Source organism: Filicampus tigris, chromosome 12 (assembly GCF_054856515.1).
Source record: "Filicampus tigris isolate MCC_2025a chromosome 12, RoL_Ftig_1.0, whole genome shotgun sequence".
Taxonomy (NCBI): Eukaryota; Metazoa; Chordata; class Actinopteri; order Syngnathiformes; family Syngnathidae; genus Filicampus; species Filicampus tigris.
Window position 1 is genome coordinate 14680397 of NC_141228.1, and position 19359 is coordinate 14699755.

Genomic DNA, 19359 nt, shown 5'->3' on the forward strand with positions numbered 1-19359 from the left:
TATACATTAATTGAAAGCATCTTTAATACCCATTCGGGAAATGTAAGTATGGATCTCCATTTATATATTAGACGCAAGTAATCTGTTTTGTGGATGGTCACATGTACTGCAGTCAAGATGGAAGGCGATGAAGTCGCCAAGACATCCATGGAGAATCTCTATGTGTATTTTCGCATTTATCGGGAATATTAACATGTATCATGTAACAATAGGGTCAAAATGTGAATGACTTGTTTAAAAACACATCTTTTGACATGCGCACCTCACAAAAAAATTACTTGGTTGAACACTTTCACACTTGATGGGTAGGCAAGCGCCCCAAACAGCAAAATATGTGAATAAAAGAAATTAAAAAGTCACATTTCTATAATGTGTCCGCTTAAATTCACTTTTAAGTGCCTTTTACATCATAATATAACCGAATAATTCAATGGGAATGGCTTATACTGTAAGTGTTACCCAGACCCCTAAACTCTTTAATTGTACTATTTTCATTTCCGCTCTTGAATTACATTTGTTATCAGGAAAAACAGTGGAAAGATAGCCGAGTTAATGGTATTCAAATACCATTCAAATATGTTCTATTCTCTGCTACTGCATCTAGTTTATAGCTGCATCACATAAATGCACTCCACCATCTTATTCTGCCATCCATACGGCCCTAAAGGGTAAAATTTGGATTTTATATTTTGGCATTTGCATCCACCTGGAGACGTCACGTTGCGATATTCCATTTTCCCCCACGCTAAAGTGCCGAGGCCGAGAATGAAATTGCATTGTGCCACTTTAGATAAATAAAAAGCGACGGTGGCGCACGCATACGTTGGGCGCTGGTAGGAGAAAGAGCCGTTTATTTCTGTGCACACCCCGAGGTGAAAGCAGCTCTGCTTGTTTTTTTTGTCATTATCTATGTTACAAAACACTATTTGTCTCTTGTTGTGTGATCTAACAGCCCGCACAACACAATTCAGCTGAGAATTTATCATTTTTGTGCATTAAAAGAAGCAGTTTGTATAAGGGCCAAAGCATATTTTGTTGTCATCTGCTGTCAGTTTTAGTGGAAAGCTGCGCTCTTGATACACTTTGGCCTCTCGCCGTGAACACACAGGACATGTTCTTTCCACACGGAGCGCAGTGGGCAAAGGTCTCACAATTAGGCCAGTGAATTCTGCCCTGAGCAGATCAGACACAATCCGCTATGCCTGGGCCCGCCTAACATTCTGAAGCCACTCAAAAATATCCAATAACCCATCTGTTTGGTGTAGCAACAAAACAGATTTAGTTGTTAGAGACAATACTGTATAATATTATATGTTTTAGCGTCAACAGCATTTCAAGTCGGTTCTGCTAAAAATACACAGCGAAACAACCAATAAGAACATTTTGGAATGGAAATTTTGCCAGAGCAGGCTGCTTGGTGAAGGAGTATGTGGCTCTTTGGCCAAGGTTATACTTCTTCTGCTTCTGTTCTGAGTAACTTAATAATTGTGCCTGGGGTTTGTTTTATATTTGGTTTGACAAACTAAAACCGGGAGGGTCAATAAGCCTCTTTTTTTGAAAAATTGTTCATCTGCCAAACTGCTCCTTGTTATGAAGTCAGTTGAGTTTAGTTTGCAGGTCAAAGTAAAAAAAAAAACGAAAAAAAACATCTAAAAAGGTTTGGTCAATCGTATCTCAAGGCAAAACTAAGTTCTCTTTATACAACAAATAGACATTAACGTATGGTGAAACATTATTTGCGCTGTTAATAGACGTTTTATGATGGCTGGAGTTAGAATTTGGAACACATCATTTCACTTTTTGTGAAGAAACAGAAAAATGCAGAGGTGGGCACTTGGAATGGTAGCAGCTGTGTACTAACTTTAACATAGGTTTGAATGTTATCAGAGTATGCACACTTGGGTAATGACATTATTTCAATTGTTAATTTTTACTTTCTCTCTTGAAATGATTGACTTGTGCAAGTTGTAGCTCACATTAATGGTGGAAAACATTTTGAAATGATTTTTCTTGGTGTCACTTATTAAATAAAAAAACCCTGGCATTTCAACAAGGGTGTGTAGACTTTTTGTATCCACGCACGTGTGCTTTATTGTCTTCCCATCTGTTGGTGGACATGGTCTCCCTGCTCTGAGGCCTTCAGTGCCCCACCCGATATGACGAGCCTGACATCGCCATGAGTGTGTGCATGCGTGTGTGCGCGTTGCACTGCTTGATGACCGCTCTACTTTCTTATGAAGTGGTGTCATTAAGTAGCGAGCAGGCACAAACGGGTGATTGCGGTGATTTGGCAGACATTGCCTGGGCCACGGCATCCAATCAGAGCCCTTATTTGACCTCCTCCAGGTCATCTCCAATCAGCCAAACGAGAACACAAGCACACATGGTATACACACAAATGCTCACACATGATCACAGTGACCAGGTTACCATTATCGCCATGAGTTCCTGCTTGAATGTGACCACCAAATCAGCAATACCAAATTTCAAACCCCTTTGTAGAAAAGACAACACAATGAGAAAAACTTTTTTAAAGTACCATTCCATATGCTGTACAGTGGGATACTTGTACCCTCTGTGGAATTCTATTTTAATGTTCAGGAAAAATATGGCTCTACAGTCACAAACAAATCCAAAATTTGGGGGACGTTACTGGAATAAAAACTGGGGAACACAGAGCTAGCAGTGAAGTTCATTCCAAATACCGGCGATTGTACTGAGAAGATGCAAGGAATGCAATAGATAAGGTTTACTGACTAACCTGGCTGAACATACGCTGCTTCATGATAAGAAACATAAAATTGTTCGCAGTTCCTTTGAACATAGCATGAGAGTAACCTTAGGTAATTAACCATGTGCTCAGAGCTGACAACCTATAGAAATGTACCTCTGAACAATTTGCGCAAATTAGTACAATTACTGCACATGAATGGCTAAAATAACTAAATACTAAAATCATAAAGTTTAAGAACAGAAATGACAGTGTTTGTTTGGCGTTTATGCTATGATGAATTAAGTTGTCGTTAGCACCCAGTTGTTGTCTGCGCATTAAGGGACATAATAATCTCCCGGTGAAATTTAACTTTGGGACACTGCCCATGTTTCTTGCTGCTGATATAAATAGCAGTAATCAGGGTTAGCTTTAAGACATTAGCTTCCAGCATCTGCTAGCTTCTACTGTCCATGAGTGAGGGACTATGCATTACGTCACCAGTGCCACTGACAGTATAAGGCCACGTCTGCGGCGTGTTGTAAAATAGACATCACAATTATCTACCAATAATTTTTGCTTATTTCCAACCTTTCTGAGCAATGTGATCCATTTTTTTTCATAAATATCTTTAGCATTCAGAGCATCCAGTGATATCTGGAACAAAATACAAACAATCCGTAACAGTTGGCAGCTCTGTGTGCTGCTTTATCCAGTGTACATACAGTGTAAATAAGCCTGTTGTGGTACATTTCTTCAGATTTTTGTGATGTCACCACTGAGGGTTTAGAGGACAAGCTTGATAACACTAATAGAACAGGGAATGCAATTTTGTGATGTAGGAAAGTGGCACACACATCTCTGTCCAGGCTGATTTTTAACAATGAGTCATATTAAAAATGATGATAATAATAATAATGATATAAACGCATGTCCACCATAAAGTGACACACTATAGTAGAGACTCACCTCACAAGCATAGCCAAAGTGGCAACACACTTCAAATATCAAAGTTATGGGTGAGTAGCATAAACAATGTTGTTGGTTTTTTTTTAGTGATTATTACAGTGGTTAGAAAGACAGTTGTGAAATATAAACTATATAAATAAAAGTGACAGATATATAGACAGACAGACAGATAGATGGAAAAATTGTTTTGTCAGAGAGACCAATAGATGGACAGACAGAAGTAGGGCTCTTCCATCATCGGTTGTGGTTCGAAACCATTTCACAAAAGGGCACTGCGGCGCGAGGTGCAGAATAGTGGTATCCATTGTTGTCACAAGTGCTGCACATCAATTCAGTTCTTTGCCGTGTTTAAGGGGTTCACAGAGAACAAGAGAGCGAGAAAAAATAGAATGATAAAGTGAGCAAAATTGAGCCCCAAATTGATCCGCAGTCTGTTTGTCCCCAAAGAGTTGAGACGGCTGTAATGAAAACAACGGGACGAGCTGGCTCGCGCTGCCCATCGTCTCATCCCGCCGTCTTCTTTGAAGGAGGAGTTTGTTTCTCAAGGTGATTGTCGGGGTGATAAGGGAGAGGGTGTTATTAAGGGTGACAGCGTAGGGGCTGAGAGGCAGCGGCTGACTGGATAACCTTGCCGGCCATCCTCGCCTCGCTTTCTTCCAGCACCCGCGTAGTCTGCTTGTATTTCTGCACCAAGGCAGTCTCCAAACTGCAGTTGCCTTCTGGCAAAGGAAAACTAAACATGATTCCTGACATTTCCTTTTTTGTGTACAAGAGTAGCCTTTGCTGATCCACGAGGAGACCGTCACCAAGAATGTGTTTGGCTTTTAAAAAAGACTGACTTGTGTTTTTATGCATTCATATTCATAAGCGAGCACAGAGGGGAAAAGCGATAACGGCAACATTTGTGCATCATGAAATCACGTCTTGCGAAAAAAATTTAAAATGAAGATTAAAATGTCAAAACGGTTGTTAACTTTAACTATTTTTTTATGAGTTTTATCACATGACACCTTCTGCTGCTTGCATCTGTGTGCTGATTGCATGTGCCATTCTAGCAGTGCACAGGAACTTTTAAAATCAAACACCTAAATTGGTACGGTTTACTACAGTGGAACCTCGGTTTTCGTATGCCCAGGTTTCGGTACAAGTTGGTTTTGGATGATGCTTTTCTCCAGAAAGTGTCTCCCATTTTTCATACATCTGCTTTTACGTACAGTTGAACATACCAAACTCCTGCCAACACAACTCAGCTATATTTGTTTCCTGGAATTGAGTGCATCTTATACACATGCTTTAATAAATTCTTTATTGTCGGTCTTGGGAAAAAGTAGATAATTGTTGAAAACGTGCAAAGACCGAGAACTAAATGTGGGGATACAGTTTAGCTGAAAACATTTTTTTTTCCTTTTCTATTTTCCAGATTTATTTATTTTTTTTGCTGTGGCTAAAACACCGCCGCGTGCACACTTTGTAATCTGGCGTGAGTCAGCCCTCCCACGCAATTAAAAAATTTGAGCGCCTTTGTTCATGTTAGAGGTTATCTGTGGCAATTGTGATGCACACTTAGCTAGGCAGCTATGTCTACACCCTGATAATATACCTTCCCTCCCGATAGACCAATGGCGTGGCCACTTTAGAGTGCCTCGTTGTTGGCCGTGTGTGCGAGACAGCAAATCTTGTGATATCATGTAGGTTAAAGCATGATGGCTGATAACTAGCATCATGGGATTGAAAATGATCAGAGGTCAGAAATGTCTGCAATCAACACCATTTTACAACAGTGAGTAATTTTACTTTTTTCGTTTTAATTAGGTTTATAATATGATAAAAATGCTTCTGAAAACATTGTCAGTACAGCTATTAACGGCAGCTTAGCAAATTAATTCACTTTGCATTATTACCCTAACCGGCATCACTGAGAAGACTTTGTTCGACTTTTGATGTTTCTCTGTATTCACTCAGGAAAAAAAAGGAAAAAGTACAGAATACTGCACCTTAACCACTTCCTAAACTCATGACATCATCACTCTGCTTTCTCTTGTTGTTCTCGGCCGTGTCAGCAAGTTTAGCGTTGGCATTATCATTAGTAGTTTGTTAGATAAGGCTAATTGATCTCCACCTCGCCGGTGTATTAGCGAATCGTGCGCGACTCCTTCCACTGACTCTGCATAACTCTTACAGCCTCAGCACAATCTCAGCCTCAGGAGCAACGCACATCCCTGCAGAAATGATTTCATCATCCCGGCCGCTCTGTCTGCTGCGTTCTTGATTTTACATCTACAGTTCTTCACCTGCACCAACCTCCCCCATCCACCACCCCCCTCGACAAGACACATGAAAGACTTGCAACTTTACTTTCACTCAAATGACTTCTCTTATAGCTTAAAGTTTTTCACTACCTCCAGGGCTTCAGATACAGTTGTAAAGTGCAATTTACTTTAAAGCCAATGTGGTAAATAAGAACGTAAAATGGTAAATGTGCATTTGTTTACAAGCCGAATGAGCTTAGGAGCCAATGAATAGAACGTGCTTAACATTTAAAACAACCTTGTCTGTGTTACAACGTCCTGAAATAAAGTGACTGCGAGAGGTACACCACACAAGTCCGCATTTGGGATAACATGAGAAATACCTGGCTGACCCACCCCCTATTTAAGACCACTTGGTTTGACGCAATTATTTGCACTAGTTTCTTTATACTTGTATTCCAGGATATCCATGTTTACTGTCCTCGCAAAAGATCTGGTTTATTATGTATATTGCTGCTTAAATTAGTATAATAAAATTAAAGGATCGGACTGAGTCATTTTATGTGAGAGGACTCTGACAGTAGCCGTAAAAACAGATGCAATGGATTAACTGTGAATTATAATGCAGAATCTAGAGCAGGAGTTGACAGGGTAAAATAACGTCAGCAAAAGTGTTTATTATTGGGTTTCTGTCCATCTAACTTCAAAGCTTAAGTCCATACTTGTGGCAGTGGTTTACATCACCCATGCAGCCCTATAGGAACCCCAACCGACTTGATTTTGGCAATGGAAATGGGTCAATAAAAGAAGAAAACCATGACAGGTGTGGAGTGGAAAAGGGGGATTAAATGACCTGAGCGTTTTGGGACTGTTCGTTGGAGTTATCAGACTGTTCCGGTCCTGTATGAGTGTTGTTTCTGTGAGTATCAGAGGGGATTTGGACCAAGGGAACGCCGCCTGGCGTAGCGTTAGGATTACCTCAGCCTGATCCCAACAACCTCTGAACATGCTCGCTGTTATTTGGAATATCTCCATTTGTGCCTAGCCAAGCACATTGTGACTGGTAATCTATAGTTTTCTTGTGTCCAAAGGGAGAAGAACTACTGTTCAGCATTTTGCTTTTTTGCCCACGCCTACCACCCCTCCCCAGTTGGTGTTTCAGCCACACTTTTCGCCACTTTATTTTGCTCTCTATCCTTCTCAACCCCAGTGTCCTGGAACAAATTCTCTTCCTTCGCCTCTCTACTCTTGCCAATCTGTCTTTTTCGTCATTCTTTCTTTTTTCTTCTAACTACCCCTCTCCACCGGTGGGGAGATCAGTGGAGCTTAGAGGCCTTCCTGCCTGCTTCATTACTGAGCTTTGTCTCTCTAAGAAAGGAGAACACCACTGATGTTTAATACATGGACCACTCTGTTGTCTTTTATGCCAGATAAATTCATCATCAAAAAACAGAGCGCGGAACAGCAGTCGAGCAAGTAACCCGGTGCTCTCTCAATCTAGATGCTCTCTTTTTCCAGCCTCCTTGTACTCGCTCTACATTTTAACTTATTGGATCTCGCTCTGCTTCTTCTCATTCTTCCGTCACATCTCAGTGAACTCGAGAGAGAAAAAAAAATCATTGCCCTTCAGTTGGAGTAAACACACAAACAATACAACGCTGCTGCTTGGCTTACAAAAGTTAAAGAAGATACTAGTCTATATTATTCACAATACATTTGTGTTTAAATACATTTTGTATGCTGAACACGTCCCTGTGTGAACGCACGGGTGCCTATTACCATGTGATGCGACCACCGCACTGGGTATGTGCTTGTTTGCATGCGAGATGTACTGTACGTGTGTCCTGTTTGTGTGGGCGGCTGAGTTGGTGGCAGGCTCTATAATGCCAGCGCCTGTTTCTAATCCGGGCCACCTCAGTGGGACGTGGCTCCGGCTGTGCTCAGCAAGCCTGCTGCAACACCAACTGAGCGTCATCTGAAAGAGAATGTGTTCCTCCTCTCACCTCACTGCACCGAACCGTACTTTAGCTCAAATCTTGATCATCCATCCATCCATTATCCAAACCGCTTCTCCTCACAAGAGTCGAGGGGGGCGCTGGAGCCTCTCCCATCTGACTTTGGGTAGTAGGCGGGGGACACCCCAAATAGGTAGCCAGACAATCGCAGGGCACACAGAGACAAACATTCGCACTCACAATCACATCAAGTGGCAATTTAGAGCATCCGATCAACCTACCATGCACGTTTTGGGAATGTGGGAGAAAACTGGAGTACCTGGAGAAGAAACGCGCAGGCACGGGAGAACATGCAAACTCCACACGGGAAGGCCAGGGCCGAATTCAAACCCACGATCTCTGCACTGCGAGGCAGACGTGCTGACCAGTCAGCCACGGTCCTCTGCCAATCTTAATCATTTTGAATTTAATATGAGTAAGACAGAGGAGAAAGGTTGCTAAAATTCACTTGGTAAGTTCCTTGTCTGGATGAGGATGCACTAAAATCCCCTTCAAAGATACTGTACAGCACATAACTTTGGTGAAATGTTATTCTTTTTTCAGACTGTCAAGGATTATAATTCTATGTTCAAACAGCATTTCGTAAGACATCTGACCCAAAACGGCTTGAAATCTGACCCTGTGGGGAAAGGTGGCTGAGGTCCAATGTCAGGTCATACATAAGCTACTTTTTCTATGCTTTCAAAAAGCGACCGAAAGATTCGACACAAAAGATACCTGAAGAAGGCAAGCTCAATGTTACCTGCAGTTTTGTAGTGTGCTACTCATGGCAATTTTCAAACTCTGTTCTTCAGATTGTGAAGAATCAACATTGTGTTTTATTCCCGAGACTATTGAGGACATCCGACCCAACATTTCAGAACGATGGTAAAAACAGAGTAAGCTAACGGTTTCACACGGAAGACAGCCGAGGAAGCTGAGATACTGGAAATGGTCAAAACAGTAGCTGCACGTCCTTTATAGTGTGCTACCAGTGGAAATTCAGGAGGACTCTTCTCCAGACTGTCAAGGATCATCATTCTATCTAAAAGTCTCTAACCCGACACCTGAGAAAGATGGGTAAAGGTGGCTGAGGTTAAGATCAGATTGCTAGCCTCTGGCCAAGTTACTTGTTCACTAAGCCAGGGTTAGATCGCCTTCAAACTTAATTTGTCAATGTCAAGGCAAACAAACCTGATGATTTCACACAAATACATTCCAAGATGGTCGATGTAGTTGAAGTCACATGCCAAATCAGTAAGTCAATCATGTTCCGGTTCAGTGCCAGCTACAATTTTCAAACACTATCCTTCATACCTTCAGGGACAATCATTCATTGAGGAAAGGTGACCCAGGAAATTAGCTAAAGTCAGATCACTCGCATTGTGTAGCTGTTTTTCTTATAACCTCAATTTATTTTCGGTGGTAAAGTATTGAACTTTGAGCGATTTTAAAGACAGCTGAAGTGTAGACAAAAGTAAAGTCAATTCATGCCCTTTAAGGGATTCTATCAACCACGTTTTTGTTTTTTTGTTCTTTAGGACATCTGATCAGTTGATTATCGTCGAACATTTGACAGTGCTCAGCCAGCAGTCTTATGAAGACATTCTATTATTATTTGTTAGAATAGTCATAAGACTCTTGAAGACATCCAACTCATGACACTCCAGAGCAGTAACAACACAATTCTTTACAATTTTTCGCTGTCAAAGTAAGAAACCCAATTAATGTCTCCGGTTATTCAACATAAAATGGCCATGCTAAACATGGTTAAAGGTACTTGTAAGCTTTTTACAAATCTTAAATCATCTTAAAACTTTCAGAGACTGTTACAACAAATGCACGAGTTAGCAAGTTTTAATGAGTACTTGCATTCTGATAAAGCAAGTGTGACATACACTGCTGGCTTCTTTTGCTCTGCACTGGAGGTCGTTTTCTGCCTGGGTTCACCACTATCTGTCATATTTTGATCACAAAACATGATCATCTAATCGTCATTTGCGAGATAAGAGGGATTGGCTGGACTAAAACAAGATGTGAAAACAAGACAATCTAATCAAAAGGTCTGGACGCAAGGACGGGGTGGGATAGCGATGGTGGAGAGCAAAGCGTTTAGGGGCAAATCAAAGCGGCCGAAGCTGATTTCTCCAGGGTGAGGACGCCAAGTCCTCTGAGCAGGCTCTGAACAGCCCTTCAAAACTGAAATATCAGCAGCAGTCAGTGCCAGTCGTCAGTGCCACGTGTGATGGAAAATCAATCTAGCTCATGTCCATCTGAGGAAAAAAACGGGTGAGGCAGGTCCCTGTTGCCTCCTTGCAACACTACCACCCCACCTTCACCTCACCCCACCCAAACAACAACAGCGCCCCTCGATGGTTTGCATCGTTGGTGACGGAGGCGTGTGCAACTATGGCGGGCTCAATGTGAAACGTCTGTTGTTCTGCTAGATTAGGTAGGTGATTGGCCATTAATATTCATTTCACAGTGTGTCTTTGTTAAGCGGCAGCAGGGGCTGACAGAGTGTTTGGATGAATTTACTCCAGCGTACATTTCCCTTTGATTTTGTAGGAGACAACGCGTTCTGAGGCTTCTATGTAGCACTATGTGGTTCACCAGTTTGTTTTTTTGGTGTCAGATTAAGGGGAAGCCAGGGGATCCCCCCCGAATGAAAACAGCTCTGCTTGAATTCAATATCTTGCGGTGATGAAATATTCAAGGGACTTTGTTAGAAGAATTTTGCTTTCATCCGAAGCACGTATTGTTGGTTCTGTTTGATGCCTGACGACAGGCCGCTTCAGTTTTAAACGCATCACTAAGCAGGGAAACATTGTGGTCTGTGTGGTCTTTGGCTTCTGAGATGTCCTGGAGGAGCTCAAGTCCAGCAGGTATAAAAACCACAGTGGAAAGGTCTTCCCTCATGAAGGTGATCTCAACTTTCCTCCCCTTAATGAGATTAAGGCACTAATTAGTATAGCGTGATGCACTGAGGAATAAGTTGCCCCTATTGGACCGAGAGAGTAGCCCAGAGACAGCAGGGCAGACTGCCTCTATCCCTGGTGCCTCTCCCTCAAGTGAACATAGGAGGTAATTAATTCAACACTTCCTTAGTGTCAGAAAATGTTGCTAACTGAAAGCCAATAGACTCAAATCACACAAAAAAAATCCTCCAAGGATCCATCTCTGCAGGTCATTTCTTGCCTCCTGATCTCTTAGAGAGGACCTCCCACGGCAAAAAAACACACTCACACATTTACACCCTTTTGAACAGCAAAGCTAAGGCATCGTAAAATAGGCCTTGGGGAGTATGGGCAGTCCCACATAGTATGAGCTCCTGCAGAGTATCTGCAGGGAAGCCACATGCAACACTTTTTTAAAGACTTGCCACAAAAGTGTGTCACAATCGACACCCTTCTATGAAGTCAGGAAGTGTCCGAGGGTAGATTTTGACCTTTAGAGTTGTAAAAAATATTAATGTATGACCCTCATCCTTCCACAATACAATTAAGTGTCCCAGGCAGGATTTGGGTCATTTTGGCGGTCTTCATTTCTTTATTGTTGGAAATAACGTTTGAACGAAAGGCTGTACAAAGACACTTTCCACTACAATGTTTTTAGGGCTGAGCTTTCCAAATGGACCGTTCTACAAGGTCAGAAAGTTCCCAAGCCAGGATTTTGGACGTTTCGGCGGTCCATTGCTCGTTACCATTGGAAATAAGATAACTCAGAGTTGATGGTCCCTACGGCGTCACTCTGACTTGTCCATTTAAGATGATGTGCAACCTTCAGGTCTGCCCCCGGCACCTGCTCCCCCCTCAGTGGGGTCTTCAGGCCGGTCAGTAAGTGGACACTGTGCTGACTGACCGGCGTGTCGTGGGAACTCTCAAAGTGGCCGCTACTGAGCAAGTAAAGAGGCAGCTGAGTGTCATTGTTAATGTGGACACACGGCAGCACAATGGCTAAATCGATGGAGCTATAGGGGACATCAATCTTTGGCTTGTCTAATCACTCCTATTACACGGTGAGTGAAGGTAAGGAAGCGAGGAAGCAACGGAGGCAGTTTCTCTGTGAGCTTTCCTGGCCTTTCCAGCAACTCTCTACCGGGTTGTCCTGTCCTTTGAAGCCTTGTTTGACAGGCAGCCAAATGCCCAGCCATCCTAATTCACACCAAATCGGCAGAGGTTTTGAGGTAAAGCCTCAGAAGTGCAGCACAGCAGCTGTATGCACTTGGCATTGCTTGTGCATTTCTATCCCGCCTCTTTTTCACTTCCAAACCTCTCTTGCGCTTTCTCTCTCCGATCCGCAAAACATTGTTCCTTTTTTAAAACAACAAAAGCAGACTGCTCTGTTCAAGAGATGTATGCGGGGGGGAAAAACAAAACAGCAATGTTTCTCAACTTCTTGAAGGACGCCTCCTCATTAGCATATATGCGCGCCTGGGAGTAAATACATTCCTCCAAAAACAGGAGCGATCAAAGGCGACAGAATTAAGCCCGAGTAATGAGGATCTTGGCGAGCGCCCTGCAAATTTATTGATTGTTTGCCAAGCTGTACGCACTTCCCCCTCCAAGTCCCCCTCCCTCTGCGCTGTTTACGCTCATGTTTCGAACGCGCGCACACGCAACCTGAATGGCGCAACGGTTTAAAATGGTCACCTTGCTCTCCACTATTGAGCTTATTCACCATCTAATTCACAAGGCGATAATAATGCACTTGGCATAGGGAACAGGAAGAGGGTTGGGCAACTGGAAACTCCATCGCAGCTTTACATCACTGCAATAAGACAGATTCTTTAATTCTTTATGACCTCATTGCGGGCGCAAATGCGATGAGGATTGAGTGAATCTCTGTGGGTTTTGAGTCAGCTACAAATCCCCCCAAAAAAGGCTTCATTTTCTGTTATAAATGCATGAAACAAGCAGCCAAAGAAAGATGACATGGTTTCCATTTTGGCTTGTGTTAAATATGGATGTTGATGCATTTTTTTTTTGTCTTTTCAACGTGGTAGATAAGGATTGAGTTACAATATACTAGAATTAAAATCAGATTAAGTCAACAAAATGTGTACATTGATAGCATACCAGATCAGAGGAAATTATGAAAGGAATTAGCCAGGATGCTGCAGATGCAGAAAATGGGCCAACGAGTTGAATGTCAAACAGTAGAACTCTGCCAAAGCTGAACAATCCTAATTTGTCACCAAAGTGTCAACACCCACCTCCGGCACTCTTGAATTACCGTATTTCCATAAATCCTGTCCAGGGGTGTTGATTTACTTAACGACAGCCTTTATTTTAGGAAACACATTTTAAAATAATTCCACGTACTTCTGGAATATTCCTATTCATTCCAGGTGAATGTTGAGTTTAAAACACAACAAAAAGGACACATTTAACAAAATACTGAGAAACTGCAACAAGAGAGGAAGAACGAATAGGTCACTTAGCACCTTGGAATATAAACACGAACAGTCGGACACACACAACATTGTGGTGCAGTCACGTCACAATCTAGTTGAATACTATGTTCCCTTTTCAAACAACGCAAGATCATGCTTAAAACTGCACATGTAACTTGTTAACAACATGCCGTAAATCTCAACACTTTAATTCATGCCCCAAACAATTATGCATGTATTGCGTAACTCTGATCAACTGCACAAACGAATGGCAATGAAAACTTTTTTATCTGGGGTCAAAAGGTGGTTACCTCCACGGCTCTCACTGTCGGCCGGTTTCACCTGGATTGGGCGAGTCATCTGTAGAGAAAAGAAAGACAAGGTTAGGGCTGTTGGCTCAATCCATCGGTGTTCACATCCTGTTGTCCATATTAATAACTTCTTTAAAATACAGATCAAAGTGTCATTGACTCTGTTTGTTGTCCACCAAAGATGGCTGGAGAGCCTGCAAGGCGGTCTTAGTAAGAGGTTGAAGGGGGAGATTGAGTGGGGAAGAGAAGCAGCAGCCCTAATAAAGGTGAATCCCGCATCAGGACGAGCCAGAGGAGGATCAATCCGGGCCTATCGATCGAGGGCCCTTGGGCCACCGGAGAGTGTCTGTCTGGCTGGGAAGGATTCTATGGTGAGGAGGCTCAATCTAATCCACTGGACCCTGATAAGAATGGCATTGTCTGGATTAGACAACTCCGTCACCATGGCCTTTATGTCACACTGTCAGCCACTCACACGTTCACCTGACTCGTGTTTCGTTGTTGTTTTTTGTTCAATTACAACAGAAGTATAAGTTTCAACTGTCACCAAAGGATGGTAAAAGTACTCATATGCTGTATGTAAGTACAAATACAGATATATAGAATGATTTTACGTGCTGTTTAAGAACTAGCCTTTCCTTGACTTGACTTATGCTATCAAAATGTGCTCCCATATCGTTGCTAACATTGTGAACTGACCATTGAGAAACCTCCAAAAAAGTCAAATTAGCTTATGATGATAACTGAAAAAGGAGAGCGTACCTGTGTGTGTTTTATCACATTAGACATGGAATTTGTGAATACCAGTAACTGGTGGTTTTTAAGGGTAACGTAAGACAACATATTGGTTACGCATAATTCCTGTAGCCAGCGATATCAAACAATTATCTTAAGTAAGGCCATTGATATGAACAACATCTTCTTTCACCGCTGTAAAACAAGGACATCCAGAATGACCAGATAATTGTGTCGCCACACCTAAGTGCGTTAAAGGTTAAATGCTATTTTTAATGAGATGGAAGACAAATGACTGAACAACCAATTCCACTGTTACAAATGCTTGGTTTATGCTTGACACATGTAGATTCCACACGGAATTGAGACCTACCGAAGCAGGCTGGCAACTTTTGCATCGACTTTTGTTATATAAACTTTATCACCAACAACAGTTCATTACAATGGAAAATGTAATGTAATATACGGTTGAACAGTCTACATATATGAAATGAAAATACAAAAAAATGAAAACAAAGAATCAGGGAGTACTGTCCATGTAGTTAGAATTTTTTGTAGGTGTGCGGTACGGAAAATTTGGGGTGTGGTTGCTGAAATGAATTTGCCATGCGGAGCTCCCGGATGCTTGAACCTAACTTACTACTCTTGTTACTCTTTTTTAGCTTGACCACTGACACTTCAAATGTTACATGCTTAAAATTCCGCTGAACTGTCATACTTGAAGGTTGAAAATCGGTTGCTAATTTAGCCAGTTTCACATATTTATGAAAAATGTCACTGCAAATGCTTTGATGTCATTGTGAGCTGTGTGTAAACACATCATTTTACCTTGCTACCCCCCCCACAAGCTGAGAGAAACATTAATGAGAGACTCCAGGCTCGTAAGCGTCCTTAATAGCAAGACATTACTCCGGACGTGCATTGTTGACACGGGCATTATTGTAAGTCGGCTTAAACATTCTAAAATGTTACTGCGATGACTGCGAAAAACGGATTGACATTTGCGCTACTAAAAGCACTTAATACCAGGCTCTGTCATCCAGCTACTATATTCATGTATGCATAGACCCTCTTCTTATAATTCTGAATCAATAATCCCAGTTAAAACCATGTGACAAAATTTGTTCCTCCGATGTATATTTTGTCAGATTGTCATCCTGTCAAGTTACCAAGCAGGGCTGAGAAAAAGGTCAGATTTAAAGACAGGGCAGTCCAATAAAAGCATGACATGTTCAAGGAGAAACACCATAATGGGATTTTAAAATGTCTTAATAACATGCTGATATATGGGGGAGAGGCTCGGGCCTTATTCATTAAGTGCTAAACGTATCCATTTTCACCTTGAGGAAGAGAGTAACCTTCCCTCACTGAAATTATTCCATAAATGTACCCGTCGTAAATAATAACTAGCGGCGGATACGTCTTTGTAGGAAAACAGGGCGGGTGTTATGCTTGTGAGAGTTGCAGCTTTGAGCTCCCTTCCCGATCTATCCGTTCTTTCTTCTCGTCATAGAGCAAAGAAACTGAAGTTTGCTAATACCGAGCCAAGGGGCTCACGTGTGCGGCTAGATTTCAGAGTCCAACGCGTCGGTGTCAAACACACTTGTACCCCGACAGAAGGACATCTGAACCAGAGCAAAAACATCCTCGAGACAAGAATCACGTCCACAGGAAATCTTTGGAGTCGCCTTTGAAATGTCACATGGACAAAAGATGCCTCGGTGGAGCCGGTTGACTTTTTGTTCAGCCGCATGACGGAGGAGGCCAAATCCGTCGCCGCGCTATGATCTCGGCTGTCTCCGCGGGGCGCCTGCGTGTGGGAGGCAGCTCGCTCTAAAGCTAGTTACTGTTCACTCTCCAACATAGCGGCTTAATGGCCTATTTATGTGCCCAAGAGCAATGCATGATAGTCCTTAACTGCTATTACCGATGGGTTCGGTTTGTGCCAGAGTGTGGGACTTTCACACAAATGAACGTCTGTTATATCCAAGCTGCTAACAAATGCACACAATGCTGATTAAGCCTGCCACTGATAAGAGCAGGGTACAGGGCTTATTCGCCGCTGTCTGATTGGACGGCTCCTGTGCTTGCTTGGCAAAAAACTGTAGTATTAGAGGCACACAGGAATTAGGTGTCATGTTTTTTAACCATGTGAACTGTGTGATTTAAATGAGGCTGTTGAGTGATGTTTTACTTGAAGGAGTGTTTGGGTGGGTCGGGAGTCTAGCAGTATATGATGAAGCTCCAAAGTCGAACACCAGAAAAGATTGGAGTTCAACCAAACCTTACTGTACAAATATATGCCTCCGAATTCTTGACGCTGCTTTGTTTTGTTTTTTACTGAGAGACATGCATCTTTGAATTACCACATGTCTTCATTATGGTGAGATGGAGCTGACCTTGGGCAAGAGGCGGACTGGTCACCAGCCAATCACAAGGCACATATGGACAAACATCAACAAGCACGCTCACGTCTATGGCCAATTTAGAGTATTGAATGATCCTAACATGCATGCATGTTTTTTGCAATGTGGGAGGAAGGTGGAGTACCCGGAAACAAACATGAAAACACGCGGAAACATGAAGCCGAGATTGATATCCAGAATCTCTCGACTGTGAGGTAGACGCGCTAAATCACGTCACACTGTGCTGCCCGATAGCTATAAAACACTTAGTTCCAACAATACCTGTGAAACACTCTGCAAAATTGTATGTGCTGGACTAAAAAATAAAGTCCACACCCCTATCCAAGACATTTTTTTGTGATATGAAAACTGACATCGAGAGACCATAGTTAAAGAAAAAAAAAATCCAACATTAATCTGCCCTATAAAATGTACAACTCAATTGAATTTTTCTTTTAGATGGATGGATTGGTTTGGCGCGAACAAGACTGCTCATCACTAAATGAACACAATACCTACAAAGTATAGTTAGATGCTGGTGGTAGTGCTTTAGACAAGGAGACAATTACGTAAGCTTCCAAATAGCAGTCAGTGTGGGCACAAATCCGCCAGGCCTCTGCCTGAAACTCACAGAAGAAAATGTCAGGAACTGGAACAGCTAAACTTTATTTGGGGTTAATGAGAGGCACTTGAAGTGGTGGCAGGTGTGTGCTGAATCCCATTTAACAATTTGATTGATTAATTCTGAACAAAGCCACATTAAATGTATGAGAGGGTGTTTACAATGTGCTGTTTACAATTTCTTGGAACCGGGTGGTCACAAACAACCTTGAATAAGAAGCCACATGCTGCGTCACCATGTCTAAGGACCCAGAAATCTGATTACATGTAGCAGCCTTCTGTGGTAAAATTCTAATTTCACAGGGTTTTGTGAAGGGAATAGTATGGATAGTACATTTTCTTGCTGACATTTAATTTTCTGTGAAGCGCAACAATCAGGGAATCGGTCTGTCCTGATCAGAAGAAAATCTATTGATGAGTTCAGAATAACCATAAACGCCTAAAAACTCTTCCACTCCAGACATCAATATTATGAAGACTGCATCAAAAAAATATGAATTGTATCATATTGGCTTAATGTGGTATTTAGTGAAGCATGAACACTCTGAAAATTGTTGCAACTTGCTTTCTTAGTTTTGAAATCCAGTCGGTGCCGCACTGCAGTTGCACTGTACACTGCTGTTCAGTGCAAACAAGGATACAGTAAAAGTTTCTTTCTGTATTTTTTTTTTTAAGTTGACTATAAACGCTGTGTTCGAGGATCACCTTGAGGTTTGAAAAGCAAGACAAAAAACATGCATACATCCATTTTGTTGTGCTCGTCCTTGGGTTGTTGGTGAGCTGGAGCAGCTGGCTTTGGGTAAGAGGCAGGGTACACCCTGAAATTGGTTGCTAGTCAATTACAGGGCAAACAAAAAACAAAACCATTTATGCTCACACCAACAGACAGCTTTCAAGTAACATAACAACACGCATGTTATTTCAATGTGTGAAGAAACCAAAGTGACTGGAGTAAACCCAGGCAAGCACATGCTAAACATAAAATGCAACTTCACACCGGAGCAGAGATCTGAACCCCAAACCGAAGAACTGGGAGGCAGATGGGCCAACCGCAAGCTCCAATACGAAAAAAAATGACATTGTTACATTGAAAGACAAGGAATAGGGGCTAAAATGCAATGACGTGATGAGTCATAGCCGCGTTGACGTCAATGACCGTTTTGAAGCTAATGAGCTCGACGATGACTCACAGCAGTTCTTGTACATTTTCAAATGAGTTACCAGTCTTAGTCAAGTTGCAAGTTTTGAGTTAAAACTCTCTCGCTGCACAAGGTACTGCTGCTTTCAGGCTTCCAGAAAATCTATAATTCCATATGCCTTCATTGAGCCGCCTCATTTGCTCAGTTAAGCCTCCAGTCAGTTGAATTAAAGCTCTTAGCACTAGCGTGCTGCTGTTTTATAAGAAGGGTGAGATAGAAACCCTTGGGCCAGCAGTACGTAATGTAGTGTGCACATGGCTGGAATATGTGCTCATCCGCTGTTGGTTTCTCGCCACTTGCTGCAATTTGAAGAGGGAGGGTCAGATAATTACCATAAACTACCATCAATGGACTGAGTTCACGTAAAAAGCCCCTTTCAAGTAAGGAGTAAAGGAAGAGTAGATGTGGTATTACACGAATAAAGCTGGAATTTTCAGAGGGGGAAAAATGTACATAGAATTGTACATTTTGTACATTTCTAATAGCATAATTGCTTATGTCGATTTTGAATGGTCAGAAAAACAGAAAAACAAATTTATTCTTGATTCTTGATTCAACCTTGTGGATTACCATTGAACTGGATGACTGAGAATCTACAAAGCCAAAAGAAAAAGGACAATTTTTAGCAAGAATGTTGAATTCTTTTATTGGTAAAAATATTATGCGAATAGGCTAAAGATTTGCAAATTTTGTTTAATGTCATTTATCCATTCCCACTGCTGTTTCAATTGAAAAAAAAAACCAAAAAACTTGTATTTCACTTTACTCAAT

The 19359-nt window shown here is 41.9% G+C and overlaps 1 protein-coding gene across 6 annotated transcripts in view; it reads right to left on the reverse strand.

Annotated features, from left to right (window-relative positions):
• The window catches only part of celf5a (cugbp, Elav-like family member 5a), a 303484-nt gene that overhangs the window by 97039 nt on the left and 187086 nt on the right, over positions 1-19359 (reverse strand). For all 6 annotated transcript variants that reach the window (XM_086046324.1, XM_086046326.1, XM_086046325.1 and 3 more), the window contains one exon: positions 13629-13677. In XM_086046324.1, coding sequence (XP_085902450.1) covers positions 13629-13677 — 49 coding nt within the window. The remainder of the gene's footprint in view (positions 1-13628; positions 13678-19359) is intronic.